Here is a 16,574-nt window from a genome sequence, read left to right as displayed (position 1 = left end):
TGATCAATAATTGATTTGTAATATTTATTTGAAATCTGGCACTCGGAGAGAGAAGATTTTGAATAGGACCATTAGAAAATACACTGTTAATTATTTATATTGCTCGGGAGAGTGTGTAATTTTAACAGAGCTTTTAAAAAGAACATTGTTTTGAATTGATCACTGCAAGTAGATTCTTAATAGGGATATTGGAATTGAATTGTAGTTGATATATTTTATTCGGCACTTGAGAGAGGGAATAATACACTTAAGTGTTCTTGGCTATTAATTGACTGGAATTCATGAAGATTAATTTATTAGGATTGATTGTTGTTGAAACCAGGTGAAATCTGAACCTCTAGACCATTATTCTCTAATTGATTTTTATCTGAAAGTTGTGTGCATGCTTATAAAAACTTCATTGTTATTTTATTTTTCTGCAAAATTCTGAAAGTTTGATTTTTTAGATAAAATTTGGACTATTTTAATTACAAGCACTGAATATTTTCATTTTACTCCCTGTGGGATCGATATCTGATTTTATCACTATATTAAAACTTGACACTCGTACGCTTGCGAGCATTTTTCACAACAATAATATTCATCTGATTTTGCCCCAAACACGTGATTTATTGTCATCCTTTTCTTAACCACATAGAAAACCATGCTCTCAAACCAACTAATAAAAATATACGAAAACAAATAAAATAAATTTTATTAAGGATATTCATTTTGTCAATAAGAAAATAAATAAAATAAAATAAGTGCTGGGAGAATCATAGTATACATATGAGGCACATCCGGTCCCAGTGCTTATAGTGTGGCTTCCACTATCTTGAGAAAGATAGGCCACCCTTAATTGTCAACAATAGTTGGCAAAAAGTCAGAACTAGTTAGCATTCCCATGAGACTCTTAACTCAGGGAAGAAAGGCTAAGGAAGAAAAGTAATGGGAGAAAAATACTGCACAAAGTTTGTGTTGTGTTTTTTGTTTCTACTCTTCGTTCACACAGATTTGATCAATACTGTCGCTGCTTCAAGCAACCGTTCAATATCGGAATGTAATACAGAGACACTGATGGAATCAGAAATAAGCAGAAGATTTCTTGAACAGAAGAAGTACATATCACCTGGAGCTCTGGCAAAAGACCAGCCAGTATGCAACGGAGGAGAAAGGGGGGACTCTTACTCGAAGAGCAGCGGATGCCTTCCCCCGCCGTCTAATACTTACACTAGGGGTTGCTCCAGATATTATCGTTGCAGGAGTGATGCCTGATTCTATGTACAATTCTGCTTTTGTGTAACAATGAATTGTCGCGTAGCTTTTCGAATTCTTTGTCCATGGACGAAGAAGTTGTTCTTATGCTTCCATGTTTTATGTCCATGTTTACCTATTCTGAGTGAATTAATGTAATTGAGGCTCCGAAAATGAGAGAACCTCTCGGTCTTTGAAACTATATATATTTGAAAATAAAACTTGAGATGCTCCTCAGTCCTCTCTGTTTTATTTCAATGGATATAAATACAAGCAATTAAGCACCTAGCTAATTTGGATAACAACATCCAAAATGCAAAAAATGCATGGAGAGGAGGTATAACGTGAGACGAGGTCAACTCCATCCATATTTATATAAAAAATCAATATTTTAGGCATAAAAAATTGTATTTTAAGTTGAGTGATCAAATAGAAAATTCGTCTCATGAAATTGACCAATGAGACCGTCCGAAGTGATTTTTTGTGAAAGACAAAAACCCTCCTAACAAATTGATTACATGAGATAAATTCCCCAAGGACTATTCCTTCTTCAAACGATGACAAAAAAGGATAAAAACAAGCAACCCTCTAAGGTGCCGACGATCGGAATTTTCCGTGGATTCTTCTTTGAGATGTGATGTCTTGTGGGCCTAAAGGAGCACTCGCTGCATGGTGGGCTGTTGAAGACGTAGGCTGTGTTTGGTAGGTAGAATAGATTTGGAGGGTATTTGGTGTGATTTGAATTTGAAAATATGATTTAGTATTTGATAAAATGGAATTTTAAAATGAGATTGATATTTGATTGATTTTTATGGAATTTTGTTTAACTAAACCAAAATAAGATTGATATTTGATGGAATTTTATGAAATTTCATAGGATTTTATCGTATTTTAGTTTTGAAACAATAAAATCATTAAATATATAATAACTTGTTCATAAATTTCAAGTTTTCTTCAAAAAAATTATAAAATTAGTCAAAATCTATATTATAAATTTCCACGATTATATTTTAAATTCATTACAAACACTAAAATGGAATTTCAATATCATGGATTTGAAATCCAATTTCATTCTAATTCTAATTCTAATTCTAATTCTAATTCTAATTCTAATATTCTAATTCCAAATTCCACTTTTTTATAAATCCAAACACTGGTGATATTATTAGTTTGGTTAATAAAGAATGGTGTGCCGGAACTAATATTTCCCACCAAAACATTCAGTCATGGTTTGGTCTTAAAAATAAATAAGCCAATAATTTTATTATTGAAATTTAATGGGAAAAAAAGGAGAAGATGAAAATTGTTTGATCATGAATTTAATCGAATTGAAATCTAATTGTTCTTCCGCATGTTTGAAGATCATTTTGCAAAGAAATTATTTAATGCATGAAGGCCATAATTCAAAAAATTATTTGAACAAGATTATTTTACCAAAAATATTGAATTCATTACAACTTTGATGATGTCGAAATTTTACCTCAGATTCGGTCTAGTAGAATGGATCCTCCAGATTCTCTATGGAGCAGGTCGGGTCGGGTACCGCCATGTTCTGCACAAGCAACAAATAGGTCAGGGGGGCGCCGAAAATGTTTTCGGCGTGACCCCTCCGATGCCTAAGTTAGTGTCTTGAAGAAAGAGGGTATGATGAGTGCGAAAACTGAGAGATATGAGTGTGTGAATATAAAAGTGAGAGTGAATGTGTGATGAATAATGAATTTATCTCGTATATATCAGAGTCCTACTTGCACTCGAAAAGAATACCTGTGGCCCATTAAAAATAGCATAGGTCGGCCCATAATGACTAGCCCTGATCAAAGCCCAACATAGCCCAACTAGGCTGGAACTTGACATGTTGGGCCATATCGGGTAGACCCATTATAAACGAGCTCGGGTTGAAATATTTTCTCGGGATAACAATAGTACCCCACTAACTGGTCTAAAAGAAGAATGAATTTAGACCAACCAAACTCCTTATGCTTTATTCGGACAGCCTAGAATTGAATCCACATAATGTGCTTCCTTTGAACGGTCCAGATCAGAATCCGCGTGATGTGTTTTCAACGAACGGCCCAGATGCCTTTAGACGGTTCACCTCCCGAGACTCAGATGACCCTGACTTGTCCAGTCCCGAGTCGTAGATCAAGTTAATAATCAATGGTCTAGATCAATTCACCCCCTCTATATATATACGTCAGTAAAAATTATGATTTTCACCTTTCACTCGCGCTGTTATGCTGTCAAAATTTTGAGAGCTCTCCTGACCTGGACTACCTGCTCCCGTCCTATTTATATCATTACCGAGCTGCAGCTCTTCTACCTATAAGTCTTCCTTTTACTAGGTCAGTTAATATGTCCTCCCCAGATGAGACTTCTATTAGAGAAATAGTGGAATTTGTAGAAGCACCCAGCTCTTCCCCTAACAACCCCGAGCCCTCCGATTCTGAGAATCCAAGCTTAGAGCTGGATTTATCTGAGACTAGAGAGGAAAAACCAAGGCGACTGCATAGACTCAGGTCGGACGAAGCCCGATTAACTGCTAAGGGTAAACCATGGTTTGAGGTGTTGGCCTCCCATCTAAGTCCTGACCTAGGTCCCTTCATTAGGAAGAGATCGGGGATGCCCGAGGGTTATGACCTCCTAATCCCAGGTCGGAAGGAACGAGCTCACAAGCCTCCCCTTGACTTTTTAAGTTTTAGCCTAGATCAGGTAAAAATGGGCTTGAGATTTCCTATCCCGAGCTGTGTATCACAATTGTGTCAATATTTTTGCGTATTTCCGAGTTAGTTATCCCCGAAATCCTTTAGTTCGATCCTATCCCTAGCTGTCTTATTCTATTTTTTTCAGAATTCCATTAGACATAGGAAATTTTATCCAATTCCTTCAAATTAAGAAAACCGTTACGGGCCGTTTTTACATTTCCATGCAACCCGAATACCCGTTTCTGAGGGGAAAACAAAGCTCACACAAGGGTTGGACCAATAGGTATTTCTTTGTTAAACCTAACCAGCCCTGGGAGTGCCAAAGTAATTGGGCAATGAATTTTACAACCCCTGATCCCCCAGCTCTACCATCCCATAACTTTACCAACTTTCTCAACACCATGTCTGTTCAAGTTTTTGACATTGAGAACCTGATTGGGGATGATTTGCTCTGCCATTACGGCTTTAGTGGGAAAGGAATAGAGAACGAATGGGATGTAGCTAGTACCCCTGTACCCGTGCTATCCTTATCTAGACTAATTTAAACCTGTGCATTTGATTTACTGTATTTTTATTTGTTTAGACAACAGGATCAGATCTGCCGCCATGACTGCCAATTTCAGAGCTGCCTTGAAGAATCTGAAAAGGAAAAAACCCGAGAATGTGGAGGCTAGATTGCAACCCGAGCCAGACAACACTGCACATTCCAAGAAAAAATCCTCCAAATCCAAAGATCAAGGGCGTATTGTGGCTCCCGAGCTCCCGCCACAGCCTTCAACTTTACCCTCCCGAGCTCATGGAAAAGGCCCGGTAGAGGAGTTTGAGTCTCTACCGGACGCCGTGCCTCGTGGTATGGCTTTCCAGCCCGGGATGCCGGATATGTCTTTCTTTTCACAGCCCGGCCCCCAAGGGAGCCTGGGCATAATGCAAAACTTGATTTCTCGATCTGACTTGAAAATCCTACAAGCGTTGCCCAACTTGGAAGCTGAACAGAACTTTGCTTTGGCTTTCCTGCAGGTATGTTGCTCTTCTTCAATTTCCTACCTTGTACACCGAGCTGGAATTTACCCTTGTATATTTTCACAGGCTCTAGCTTGGGGAGGGGAGATCACTATCCGAGCTTTTAAAGCCCGAGAGGAAAACACCATGAACCAGGAGGCCTTCATAGCTCGGATTTATGAACTCACATGGAAATCTCGTGAGATGAAAAAGGAATATTAGGAAGAACGGGTCGGGATGAAGGCGGAAGTTGAGTCATGCCGTACTGCTCTGGAAAATGCTAATACCAAAATTGCTGAGCTAGAGGTGGACAAAATCGATTTGGAAAGCAAAGTGTGGGCCCTGACCAAAGAGCTTCAGGCTGCCAAAGAGGTAGGGAAGAAAGAGTTCCTGAATTCCGCGGACTTTGTTAACTCGGTGGCGGAGAAGGCGGGTACCTTCTTTGATGAGGGTTTTAAAGGGTGCCTAGCCCAGTTCAGGGCTAATGGGTATTAAGAGGCCGAGCACCCCGCCCTTTTCCTGGACTGTACAAAGACTCTTGATGACATGCCCGATGAAGATTCAGAGGAGACTGAGCCGGAGAAAACAACGAACCCCGATCAGGACTCCCGGCCACAAGATGCCTCCGCCCCTTGATTATTTGTTTTTGCTTTATGAACAATGTTTTAAAAACATGATTCATGTTATAGACCCTGCATGGTCATTGATTTTGGTTGTTGCCCAGGTAGGGCTGATACATTATTTGTTATTGCATTTCCGGAATGATTGTTTTTGTCCAGTTCAGGTTTTTACAATGATACATATTCTAACATACATATTATTATTAATGCGAATAACAATTAAACCACCAAATTAAGTATAAATTCTTAAGGACCCGACCTATATGCTCCCGAACTGGCTAAATGAAAAACCATAAAATTTATTAAGTGTAAATTTTTAAGGCGTACTGCAGCCTTTGAGATCGGATCCCACTTTGACTTTTAAGTACCATTCATTTGGGTTTTTGACACACGTCCTTAAGCTTCTAATATTACTGATATGGATTTGATATGACAGACCTGGTTGGTCTTTAGGTTCAAGCCCTGCCTAGGCTTTTAGTTCCACTGATGTGGGCCATTGATGTAAACTTTGAGTGCCAGTCCTTCCTAGGATTTGAGTTCCACTTATGTGGGCCACTGATGTGGACTTTGAGTGCCAGACCTGCCTGAGCTTTGAGATCCACTGATGTGGACTTGGAGAGCCAGACCTGCCTGGGCTTTGAGTTCCACTGATGCAGAATTTGAGTGCCAGGCCTGCCTGGGCTTTGAGTTCCATTTATGTGGGCCACTAATGTGAACTTTGAGTGCCAGACCTGCATGGGCTTTGATTTCCACTAATGTGGACTTTGAGTGCTAGACCTGCCTGGGCTTTGAGTTTCACTGATGTGGGCCACTGATGTAGAATTTGAGTGCCAGACCTACCTGGGCTTTGAGTTCCACTGATGTGGACTTTGAGTGCCAGACCTGCCTGGGCTTTGAGTTCCACTTATGTGGAATTTGAGTGTCAGACCTGCCTAGGCTTTGAGTTCCACTGATGTGGGCCACTGATGTGGACTTTGAGTTCCACTGATGTGGACTTTGAGTGCCAGACCTGCCTGGGCTTTAAGATATTTACTTGGAAAAGAGTGTTAAACCCAAATTGTAAATCGGATTTCATAAAACAAGACTGATCCTTTTGCAAAAAAGTACCGAACAGGACTGACTTTAAAGGAAACAAAATAGGACTGATCTTAATGAAAGCAAAACAGGACTGACTCTAATGAAAACAAAACAGGACTGACTCTTGCAAAATATTCTCTAAAGCGAGTAATAAATAGTGCAAAAATAATGACTAGCTAGTTTAGGACCGGCTTAGTGAGCTATAAATAACATGAAGAGGCCTTAGCTTGAATGCTATGAATAATATTTTTTCAAGTGTTGAGCATTCCATGGCCTTTTACCCTTTTTGCTATGGGCGTTGATAAGTGCATTTTTTATGCATTAGTTCGTGATATTTTTATGTTTATTTTGTGTGCATTTATATTTTTTTGTGTGTTTTTATGTTTTTTATTGCATTCATGTATATTTCATTCTCCGGGTTTTATTTGTAGGAACAATGGAAATTAAAAGAGTTTTGAAGGCAAGAAAAGAGAAAAGAGAAAAGAAAAAAAAAATTTGAAGCGCTAAAGAAAAGTTAGCACAACATCTTGTGCTATCGCTCTAAAAGTTAGCACTACTTCTAGTGCTATTGCTCTAAAATTTAGCACTAGATTTAGTGCTATCGCCCTAAAACAAGCGCTATAAACCTAAAGAAAGAAGATGAAGATCATGCGCTGTTGGTGGTGGTTGGCGCAATAGATGTGCGCTATCGCGCAGCAGGGTTCAAGGATGGCACTGAACAAGGTGCTAATGCGCAAGAAGCTGATCATTAGCGCATAATAAGATGGGAAAGACACTAAGGAATAGCACAAAAGAAGTTGTGAACCGCGCAAGATGATGCGCTATCGCGCATGGAGGAAAATAAAGAATGCGCGCGGGCAAGATCCCTCCTCGCGCGCGCGCAGAACGAAATTCCAGAGAATCAAAGGTGGGTCACGTGCGGGTGAGCTCCTACCTCGAGCGCGCGCGATTGTTTATGAAGTTACTGTTTTGTTGAACTGCGCGCGTTTCGGAGATCCAGTTCAAGAATTTCAGACGCAGAGAACGTGGGAGGCGGCTAATGCTTAGGAGAAGATTTCTTCCTCTTTTATTATTTTCTTTTGATTTTTCATGATTAAAAATTTTGTTTAAATCATGAATTTATTTATTGAGTAGTTTTTCTTTTTCGATCAAGGCCACGTGATTGGGCCAGAAAATTTATGTAGAAAACTTGATTTGTTTATTTGAGATTTTCAGACTTGATTTGATTTTATTGGTTATCGAATTTATATTTGTCTTGCAAATTTCTTGGCCAGTTATTTTTTTGCTTGTTATTCGATTCCAAGTCGACAGAGGAGGTTTCGAATTCGATCACTTTGATATTCAACATAATGTAAAACTGACTAGAAATAGAATTCGGTTTCATTATGCGGTTTGGGTGGAAACTGAATTTTCATAATTATTCATGCATTCAAATTTGATTAGAATTACGAAAGATTGGTTCATCAATATTTGAATAGGTTTGATTGTTCTAGAAATAGTCATTCGGAAAAATTAGGAAAATTTCCGTGAATTAAGATTAAGTCTGAGTCTTAAATCGACTGCTTGTTACGTGAATTGTCTGGTACCTATGTGAGTCCTTGATCGAACTTTTCCCATATTTGAATTAAATCTAAATTTTCTTGCTGCGTTTTAGTTAATTTAATTCTTTTTGCAATTTTAATTATTAGTTTAAAATCTGAAATTGCTATTTTTGATTAGTCTAGATTAAGTAGAAATAAATATATTCTGGTAGTCATTATTATACAGTCCTTGTGGGTTCGACATTCGAATTTTATTCACTATATTATAACTTAACCTGGTACGCTTGCCAGTTGATTTTAATCAAACCGATTTAGCCGGTCAAGTTTTTGGCGCCGTTGCCGATGACTTTTTTGATAACAGAATTTTTATTTTTCTTGAGATTAGGCTGTTTTTTTTTTATTAAAATTCTGAATTTTTTTTAATTATTTTTCTTTGTGATTTTCAGGTACTAGCTTATTGTGCATGCATAAAATTCGATCTTAGGAGCTTCTACCACTTGATTTGGAGATCGAACACTCACTCAGCAAGATCCGAAAAGCAAGAAAGAATCTTAATCTAGTACTTGAAACATAATCTGAATCAGAAGAAGACATGACGGACAACCGTACTGTTTGGGATCTGATTAGACCGCCAGTTGAAGGTTATGGATCTAGCATAGTTCGCCCCGTTGTTGAGGCAAACAATTTTGAACTGAAACCCTCTACCATTCAGCTGATACAATTGCAAGCAAGATTTGGGGGCACATCTGTGGAAGACCCCTACGCTCATCTAGAGCGTTTTCTGTCGATCTGCGACACATTCAAAGTTAATGGGGTAACATCTGATCCAGTGCAACTGCGGTTATTCCCATTCTCTCTTCAAGGCGAAGCTGTTGAGTGGCTAGATGATTTTCCTGCGGGTTCCATCACTACATGGAACCAACATGTTCAGACTTTTCTGAACAAGTATTTCCCTCCTACGAAGATGGCGAAGTTGTTCACAGATATTATATCTTTCAAGAAAAAGGAGGTAAAATCTCTACATGCGGCATGGACCAGATTTAAAAAGATATTGAGGATGTGTCCTCAGCATAATCTCACACAAAGCCAACAAACCCAGACGTTCTATAATGGAGCAGATCCTTCAGTGCGTTTTATGCTAAATGCTACGGCTAATGGATATTTGTTCAGGAAAACGCCGGATGAAGCCTGGGAGATCATTGACAACATGGCAGAGAGTAACATTGGGTGGTCGGATGTGAAGAGAGAGAAGAAGGATGGAGTTCTAGAGGTCGATGCTTTAATGACCATGAATGCTAAGATCGACGCTCTGACACACCAAGTGGCACTTATGAAAGCAGCGCCATTAAATCATGCACAAGGAAATCTGCAAGAAGAGCAACAGTTGTTTGAAGTTGAAGCGGTTAATTTTGCAGGAAATCAAGGAAGACAGTTGTAAAACTCCTACAACAACAACTATAATTAGAATTGGAAGCCTAAGCAAGAGGAGAAAAAACCGAGTTTTGAGGAGATCATGATGAAATACATTGCAGGAACTGAGGCTCGCTTATAGAATCAGAAAAGTATGCTGCAGAAGTTAGAAGTTCAGATGAGTCAGATCGCAACCCAATTATCAACCCGGCCTGCTGGAGCTTTACCAAGTAACACGGAACCAAATCCCAGAGGCGTGAATGCTACCATGGTCGTGACTTGAGCACATCCTGAGGAGAAGATGGACGAAGAGAAGATGAAGGAGGGGTCGAAATAGTCAGAAATCAAGGAGGATGTGCATGCTGAAAATTCCTCCAAGGCAGGTAAGAAAGGTAAGACTTCAAAATTTGAAGTTAATGATAATGTTGATATTTCTTCCTTACCTTTTCCCCTTAGAGCTAAGCAACTATTATTTGATTCTCAATTTAAAAAGTTTCTTGAAATTTTCAAGAAACTGCATATTAACATACCTTTTGCAGATGCTTTAGCTCAGATGCCGAATTCTGCAAGATTTCTGAAGGACTTGCTGAAAAACAAGAAAACATTTAATGACGTAACGAAAGTCACACTGAATGAGGAGTGCTCGGCGGTGCTGAAGAAGAAGCTTACAACCAAATCTCAAGATCCAGGGAGTTTTTCTATACCCTGTAAAATTGGAAGTCTATCTTTTGAAAATGTGTTGTGTGATCTTGGGTCGAGCATAAATTTAATGCCTTATTCTATTGCTCAAAAACTAGGTGTAGAAAATATTGAACCTGCTGCTATCTCCCTTAAATTTGATGATGGATCAATTAAATACCCAAGGGGGATTGTGGAGAATGTCCTAGTCAAGATAGAACACTTTATCTTTCCTGTAGACTTTGTTATTCTTGACATGGATGAGGATTGTGAGGTTCCACTTATTTTAGGGCGTCCTTTTCTTGCTGCTAGTAGGGCGTTAGTTGATGTTGAGAAAGGGGAGTTGGTGTTAAGACTGAACGATGAGCAAGTTGTGTTTAAAATGCTAAAGTCGGCTACTGAGAGCCCAAATTTAAAATCTTGCTCTTCTGTTAATTTGGTTGATATGATTCATGATTATGATGATGAATGTATGCAGGTGCAGATCCCCGCAGGAGTTAGTCCCTTGCACAATTTCTTTAATGGCGTGGCATGCAAGTGCAGGACTGACCTGAGTTTTTCACAGACGTTGGATAAACCACCTTGAATTTCTCCACTCAAGAGAGGAGTAGAGTCGGGCTATAGACTATAAATTTAGCACTGACTGGGAGGCAACCCAGTGTTTTTGCTTTTGCTTTTTATTTTGATTTTCAATATTTATGTTTTTGTTTTGTTTTTATTTGATTTTTGTTTCCTTAACCATTCCAGTTTGTCGAGCCTGCCGATATACATAGTCTATTGGTACCATCCCAAAGGATACTGTCAAAAAGATGATGAATCGAAGAACAGGGGAGTGTTATTTTTTTTCATTGTGTTTTTTGTTTGTCTGTGCATTATGTTCATTATTCTGAAGCATTGAGGGAAATGTTTTGGATAAGTATGGGGGGTAGACTAGTTTATGTGTTTGTTATTGTTGTGTTTGTGTTGCAGCTGTCATGTTTCGTGTTTGTTTTCATATTGTTTGTTTTTGTTCGTTTGTGTTGTTTTGCATGAGTTGGACATAATAGCCAATGATGATGAAGTTTATTTGAAAAAAATTGGATTTTTAAAAAAAAATTGCTCTTGACTGGACATGAGAAACTGTAGGTTGAACTGTGAATATTTATAAGCACTTGTGTTAGACCAGTGGATTGTAACGAAAGATTTGATGAAGTTTCTGTCTGTTTGACCATTGCACGGCAATAGGTGGTTTGTGGATCTTGATTGTGTTCTATGAATTTTAATGAGGCTCTAGTAAGACACTTATGATCTTGGGCGCACCTAGGAAAAAAAATTTTATATACAATTCCATCCGGGCCTTGAAAGGATTAAAATCCTATAAAAGATTAAATTTAAGGCTAAGTATGCGGATTAAATGAGATTGATGCTCCATCCGGGTTATAACGAGGGATTAAAAATAAAAAATAGAATGATTTTTTGTATCCTAGCCAGTTATAGCTAAGTCAACGGGTAATTATTGGGGCTAAAGCAATACCGGATGCAAAATCCGGAGGTGTGTAATTCATTATCTCAAGGGAGGTGGGTTTGTCTAGAGGTCATTGGAAGGAATGAACACTTGAAGAGTGAAACTTGCACTGATTTGTCATAGGTCGCTAAGCAGTTTTGAAACAGATTCGGTCTGAGTTGTATGAAACTGGAATGACATTTCACACACACACGTTCACGTTAAACTAAAGGTGTATTATGAAAAGTTGAGAGCATGTCTGTGATTTTTTGTGTTTGTGATTGAACTTCTCTGAGGCTGTGTACATTCATGAATCATCCTTACTTATGTTTTTGTTTGCATTTTGTTTTTTACATGTTTTGCTCGAGGGCGAGCAAGAGTTAAGTATGAGGGTGTTGATAAGTGCATTTTGTATGCATTAGTTCGTGATATTTTTATGTTTATTTTGTGTGCATTTATATTTTTTTGTGTATTTTTATGTGTTTTATTGCATTCATGTGTATTTCATTCTCCAGGTTTTATTTGTAGGAACAATGGAAATTAAAAGAGTTTTGAATGCAAGAAAAGAGAAAAGAAAAAAAAAACAAAAAAAAAATTGAAGCGCTAAAAAAAAGTTAGCACAACATCTTGTGCTATCGCTCTAAAAGTTAGCACTACTTATAGTGCTATCGCTCTAAAATTTAGCACTAGATTTAGTGCTATCGCCCAAAAACAAGCGCTATAAAACTGAAGAAAAAAGATGAAGATCATGCGATGTCGGTGGTGGTTGGCGCAACAGATGTGCTATCGCGCAGCAGGGTTCAAGGATGACGTTGAACAAGGTGCTAACGCGCAAAAAGCTGATATTTAGCGCATAACAAGATGGGAAAGACACTAAGGAATAGCGCAAAAGAAGTTGTGAACCGCACAAGATGATGCGCTATCGCGCATGGAGGAAAATAAAGAACGCGCGCTGGCGAGATCCCTTCTAGCGCGCGCGCAAAAGGAAATTCCAAAGAATCAAAGGTGGGTCACGCACGGGCGATCTCCTACCTCGCGCGCGCGAGAGTGTTTATGAAGTTACTGTTTTTTTGAATTGCGCGCGTGAGATACATCCAGGCGCGTGCGCGTGTCAAGTCAAAAAAATCGAGAATTCCTTGTTGCGTAAGGAAATTAATTATTACTGGATCTGAGCACTATAAATAGGAGATTTTAATATTTTTCAAGAGTTCCGGAGATCCAGTTCAAGAATTTCAGACGTAAAGAACGTGGGAGGCGGCTACTGCTTGGGAGAAGATTTCTTCCTCTTTTATTATTTTCTTTTGATTTTTCATGATTAAAAACTTTGTTTGAATCATGAATTTATTTATTGAGTAGTTTTTCTTTTTCGATCAAGGCCACGTGATTGGGCCAGACAATTTATGTAGAAAACTTGATTTGTTTATTTGAGATTTTCAGACTTGATTTGATTTTATTGTTTATCGAATTTTTATTTGTCTTGCAAATTTCTTGGCCAGTTATTTGTTTGCTTGTTATTCGATTCCAAGTCGACAGAGGGGGTTTCGAATTCGATCACTTTGATATTCAACATAGTGTAAAATTGACTAGAAATAGAATTTGGTTTCATTATGCGGTTTGGGTGTAAACTGAATTTTCACAGTTATTCATGCATTCAAATTTGATTAAAATTATGAAAGATTGGTTCATCAATATTAGAATAGGTTTGATTGTTCGAGAAATAGTCCTTCGAACAAATTAGGAAAATTCCCGTGAATTAAGATTAAGTCTGAGTCTTAAATCGACTGCTTGTTACATGAATTTTCTGGTACATACGTGAGTCCTTGATCGAACTTTTCCCATATTTGAATTAAATCTAAATTTTCTTGCTGAGTTTTAGTTAATTTAATTCTTTTTTCAATTTTAATTATTAGTTTAAAATCTGAAATCGCTATTTTTGATTAGTTTATATTAAGTAGAAATAAATATATTCTGGTAGTCATAATTATACAGTCCCTGTGGGTTCGAAATTCGAATTTTATTCACTAACTTGACCTGGTACGCTTGTCAGTTGATTTTAATCAAACCGATTTAGCCGGTCAGGCATCTTCCAAGTAATTAGCAGCTATTCCAGCCTTTCCTATCACCTTGAATAGGCCTTCAAACTTGGCCTCCAGCTTTCCTTTTTCTCCTGGATGTTGTATCTTTCTCATGACCAAGTCTCCTTCATGAAAAACCTTAGGATGGACTCTTTTATTGTAGGCCTCGGTCATTATTTTGCGATAAGTTGCGAGCCTTATTGCTGCTCGGGACCTGTTCTATTCAAGTAAATCTAGATCCATTGCTCGTAATTCTTGATTGTCTTCCCCATACGCCATAATCCTTGCACTTTCTTGCCCTATTTCTGCTGGAAGGATAGCTGCAGTCCCATACACCATGCTAAAAGGAGTTTCACCCGTACTGGATCGAGTTGTAGTTCGGTAGGAACACGATACGGAAGGGAGTTTGTCTTCCCACTTGCCTTTAGCTGCATCCAGTCGTGTCTTAAGAGCTTGGACTATCGTTCTGTTGGTAAATTTGACCTGTCCATTGCCTTGCGAGTATGCGACAGATGTGAAAACTTGTTCGATCTTCATTTCTTGACACCACGCTCGGAATTTAGATCCACAGAACTGTCGCCCATTGTCTGATGCCAGCCTGCGCGGGATCCCAAAGTGGCACACTATATTTTTCCATAGAAAATTGAGCACTTCGTTCTCTATAATTCTAGCTAGGGGTTCGGCCTTCACCCATTTGGAAAAATAATCGACCGCGACCAATAAAAATTTTCTTTGCCCCGTGCTAACAAGGAATGGTCCTACAATATCCATCCCCCACTGATCAAAGGTACAAGCAGCCACCACCGCCTTCATGTATTCTGCAGGTTTCCACTATAGGTTAGCAAGTCTCTGGCAATTTGAACATGAATTAACCAGATCTGATGAGTCTTTCCGCATAGTAGGCTAGAAGAATCCCGCAAAAAGGGCTTTTCGAGCTAAGGCAAGACTGCCCAGGTGACTGCCACAAGACCCTTCATGAATTTTTCGTAGCACATAATTAGCCTCGTCAGGACCCAAACACTTTATCAAAGGTTGAGAGAAAGATCGTTTGAACAGAATTTTATCGATCATGACGAAGCGAATAGCCCTTCTTTTTACCTCCTTAGCTTTCTTATTATCGCTTGGTAATTATTTCTTGGTTAGATATTTGTGTATATCATATCGCCAATCTCCTTCCGGTACTTGAGCTATAATATCATCCAGAGTTTATAGCTGGAAACAAGTTCCTGACCTGGAACAATGGGTTTAGGTCGGTTGCTGAGGGCACTGGCTAGGCGAGCCCGGTGGTCTGCCTTAATGTTTTCAGCTCGAGGGATTTGCTCCAAGTTCAACTCGGTGAACCCCTCTTTGGCTCTGTTTAATGCTTTGGCATACCTCATCATCTTCCCATCTTTGCACTCAAACTTCCCGTTACTCTGTTGAATGGCTAATTTGGAATCGGAATACAGAATAGCTCGGGAGATACCCAAGTTTCGTGCTTCTTTGAGTCCAAGTAATAATGCCTCATATTTTGCTTCATTGTTTGAGGCTCTGAAGTCTAATCTGATTGAAATATTAGTTTCTTCACCCCAAGGTGAGATGATCACAATTCCAGCTCCGCTCTCGGACTCACATGATGACCCATCTACAAAACTTTTCCATAACTCTTCTTTTTCTAGCAGAACTGTCTCTGCCAAGAAATCAGCTAGGGCTTGAGATTTTATATCTGTTCCAGGTTCAAATTTAATACCGTACTCACTCAAATCTGTGATCCATCTAACCAATCTGCCTGATGCATCTGGGTTAGCAGCAATTTTTCCCAAAGTGGGTGCGAGAGAAAGTAGGGCCTTAATTTTCTCGCTGTGATGACCAGAGCTAAAGCGAGCTTTTCCCGATTTAGGTAATTGATCTCAGCTCCCTTCAAGGCATGACTAACAAAGTATACGGGCTGATGATTGATTCCGTATTTTTTGACATGGACCGAACTGGCTGCTCGAGGAGTAACAACCAGATAGAGGAACAACTCCTCCCCTTGAGTAGGCTTATTCAGTACAGGTAATTGCATTAAGTAGACTTTCAAATCCTGAAAGGCCTTTTCACTTTCATCATTCGACTAAAAAATTTTTGTCTTACGTAGCGCTTTAAATAAAGGGAGGCTTTTATCTGCCGATCTTCTTATAAACCAGGTCACTGCTATAATTCTTCATGTTAATCTCTGTACTTCCTGTATATTCTTGGGGGAGCTCATAGAGATGATGGCTTGGACCTTTTCGGGATTAGATTCGATTCCCCTTCTTGTAACCATTTAGCCAAGAAACTTTCCAGCCCGGACTCCGAAAGTACACTTGCTAGGGTTTAGCTTAAGCTGATAGTGCTTCAAAGTCTGAAAAGTTTGAGTTAGGTCGGTAATGAACTGGTCTGCAGTTCGGGTCTTGACCAGGATATCATCTACATAGAACTCGATGTTTTTGCCAATTTGCTGCTTGAATACTTTGTCCATCAACCTTTGGTATGTAGCACCGGAATTTTTGAGCCCGAACGGCATGACCACGTAACAATATGTTCCTGTCGATGTCACAAAACTAACTTTGTCCTTGTCCTCTTTAGCTGGTGGGATTTGATGATATCCCTGATAGGCATCCAAGAAGCTGAGCAGCTCATGACCTGCTGTTGAATCGACAAGTTGATTGATTCTGGGTAACGGATAACAGTCCTTTGGGCATGCCTTGTTCAGATCCCGAAAATCCACACACATGCGCCATTTACCGGAGGACTTT

The 16,574-nt window shown here is 39.0% G+C and overlaps 1 protein-coding gene across 1 annotated transcript; it reads left to right on the top strand.

The window, feature by feature from the left end:
* The first annotated feature begins 724 nt into the window (after positions 1-724).
* LOC140876209 (protein RALF-like 32) lies at positions 725-1,465 on the top strand. The gene has a single exon (XM_073280119.1). It carries the CDS (start codon positions 928-930, stop codon positions 1,252-1,254), a length of 327 nt encoding a protein of 108 aa, XP_073136220.1. The 5' UTR covers positions 725-927; the 3' UTR covers positions 1,255-1,465.
* The last annotated feature ends 15,109 nt before the right edge of the window (positions 1,466-16,574 follow it).

The sequence above is a fragment of the Henckelia pumila genome, chromosome 1, assembly GCF_033568475.1.
Source record: "Henckelia pumila isolate YLH828 chromosome 1, ASM3356847v2, whole genome shotgun sequence".
Classification (NCBI taxonomy): Eukaryota; Viridiplantae; Streptophyta; class Magnoliopsida; order Lamiales; family Gesneriaceae; genus Henckelia; species Henckelia pumila.
The sequence above is the reverse complement of the archived record's forward strand: the minus strand, read 5'-3'. Positions and strand labels throughout refer to the sequence as shown.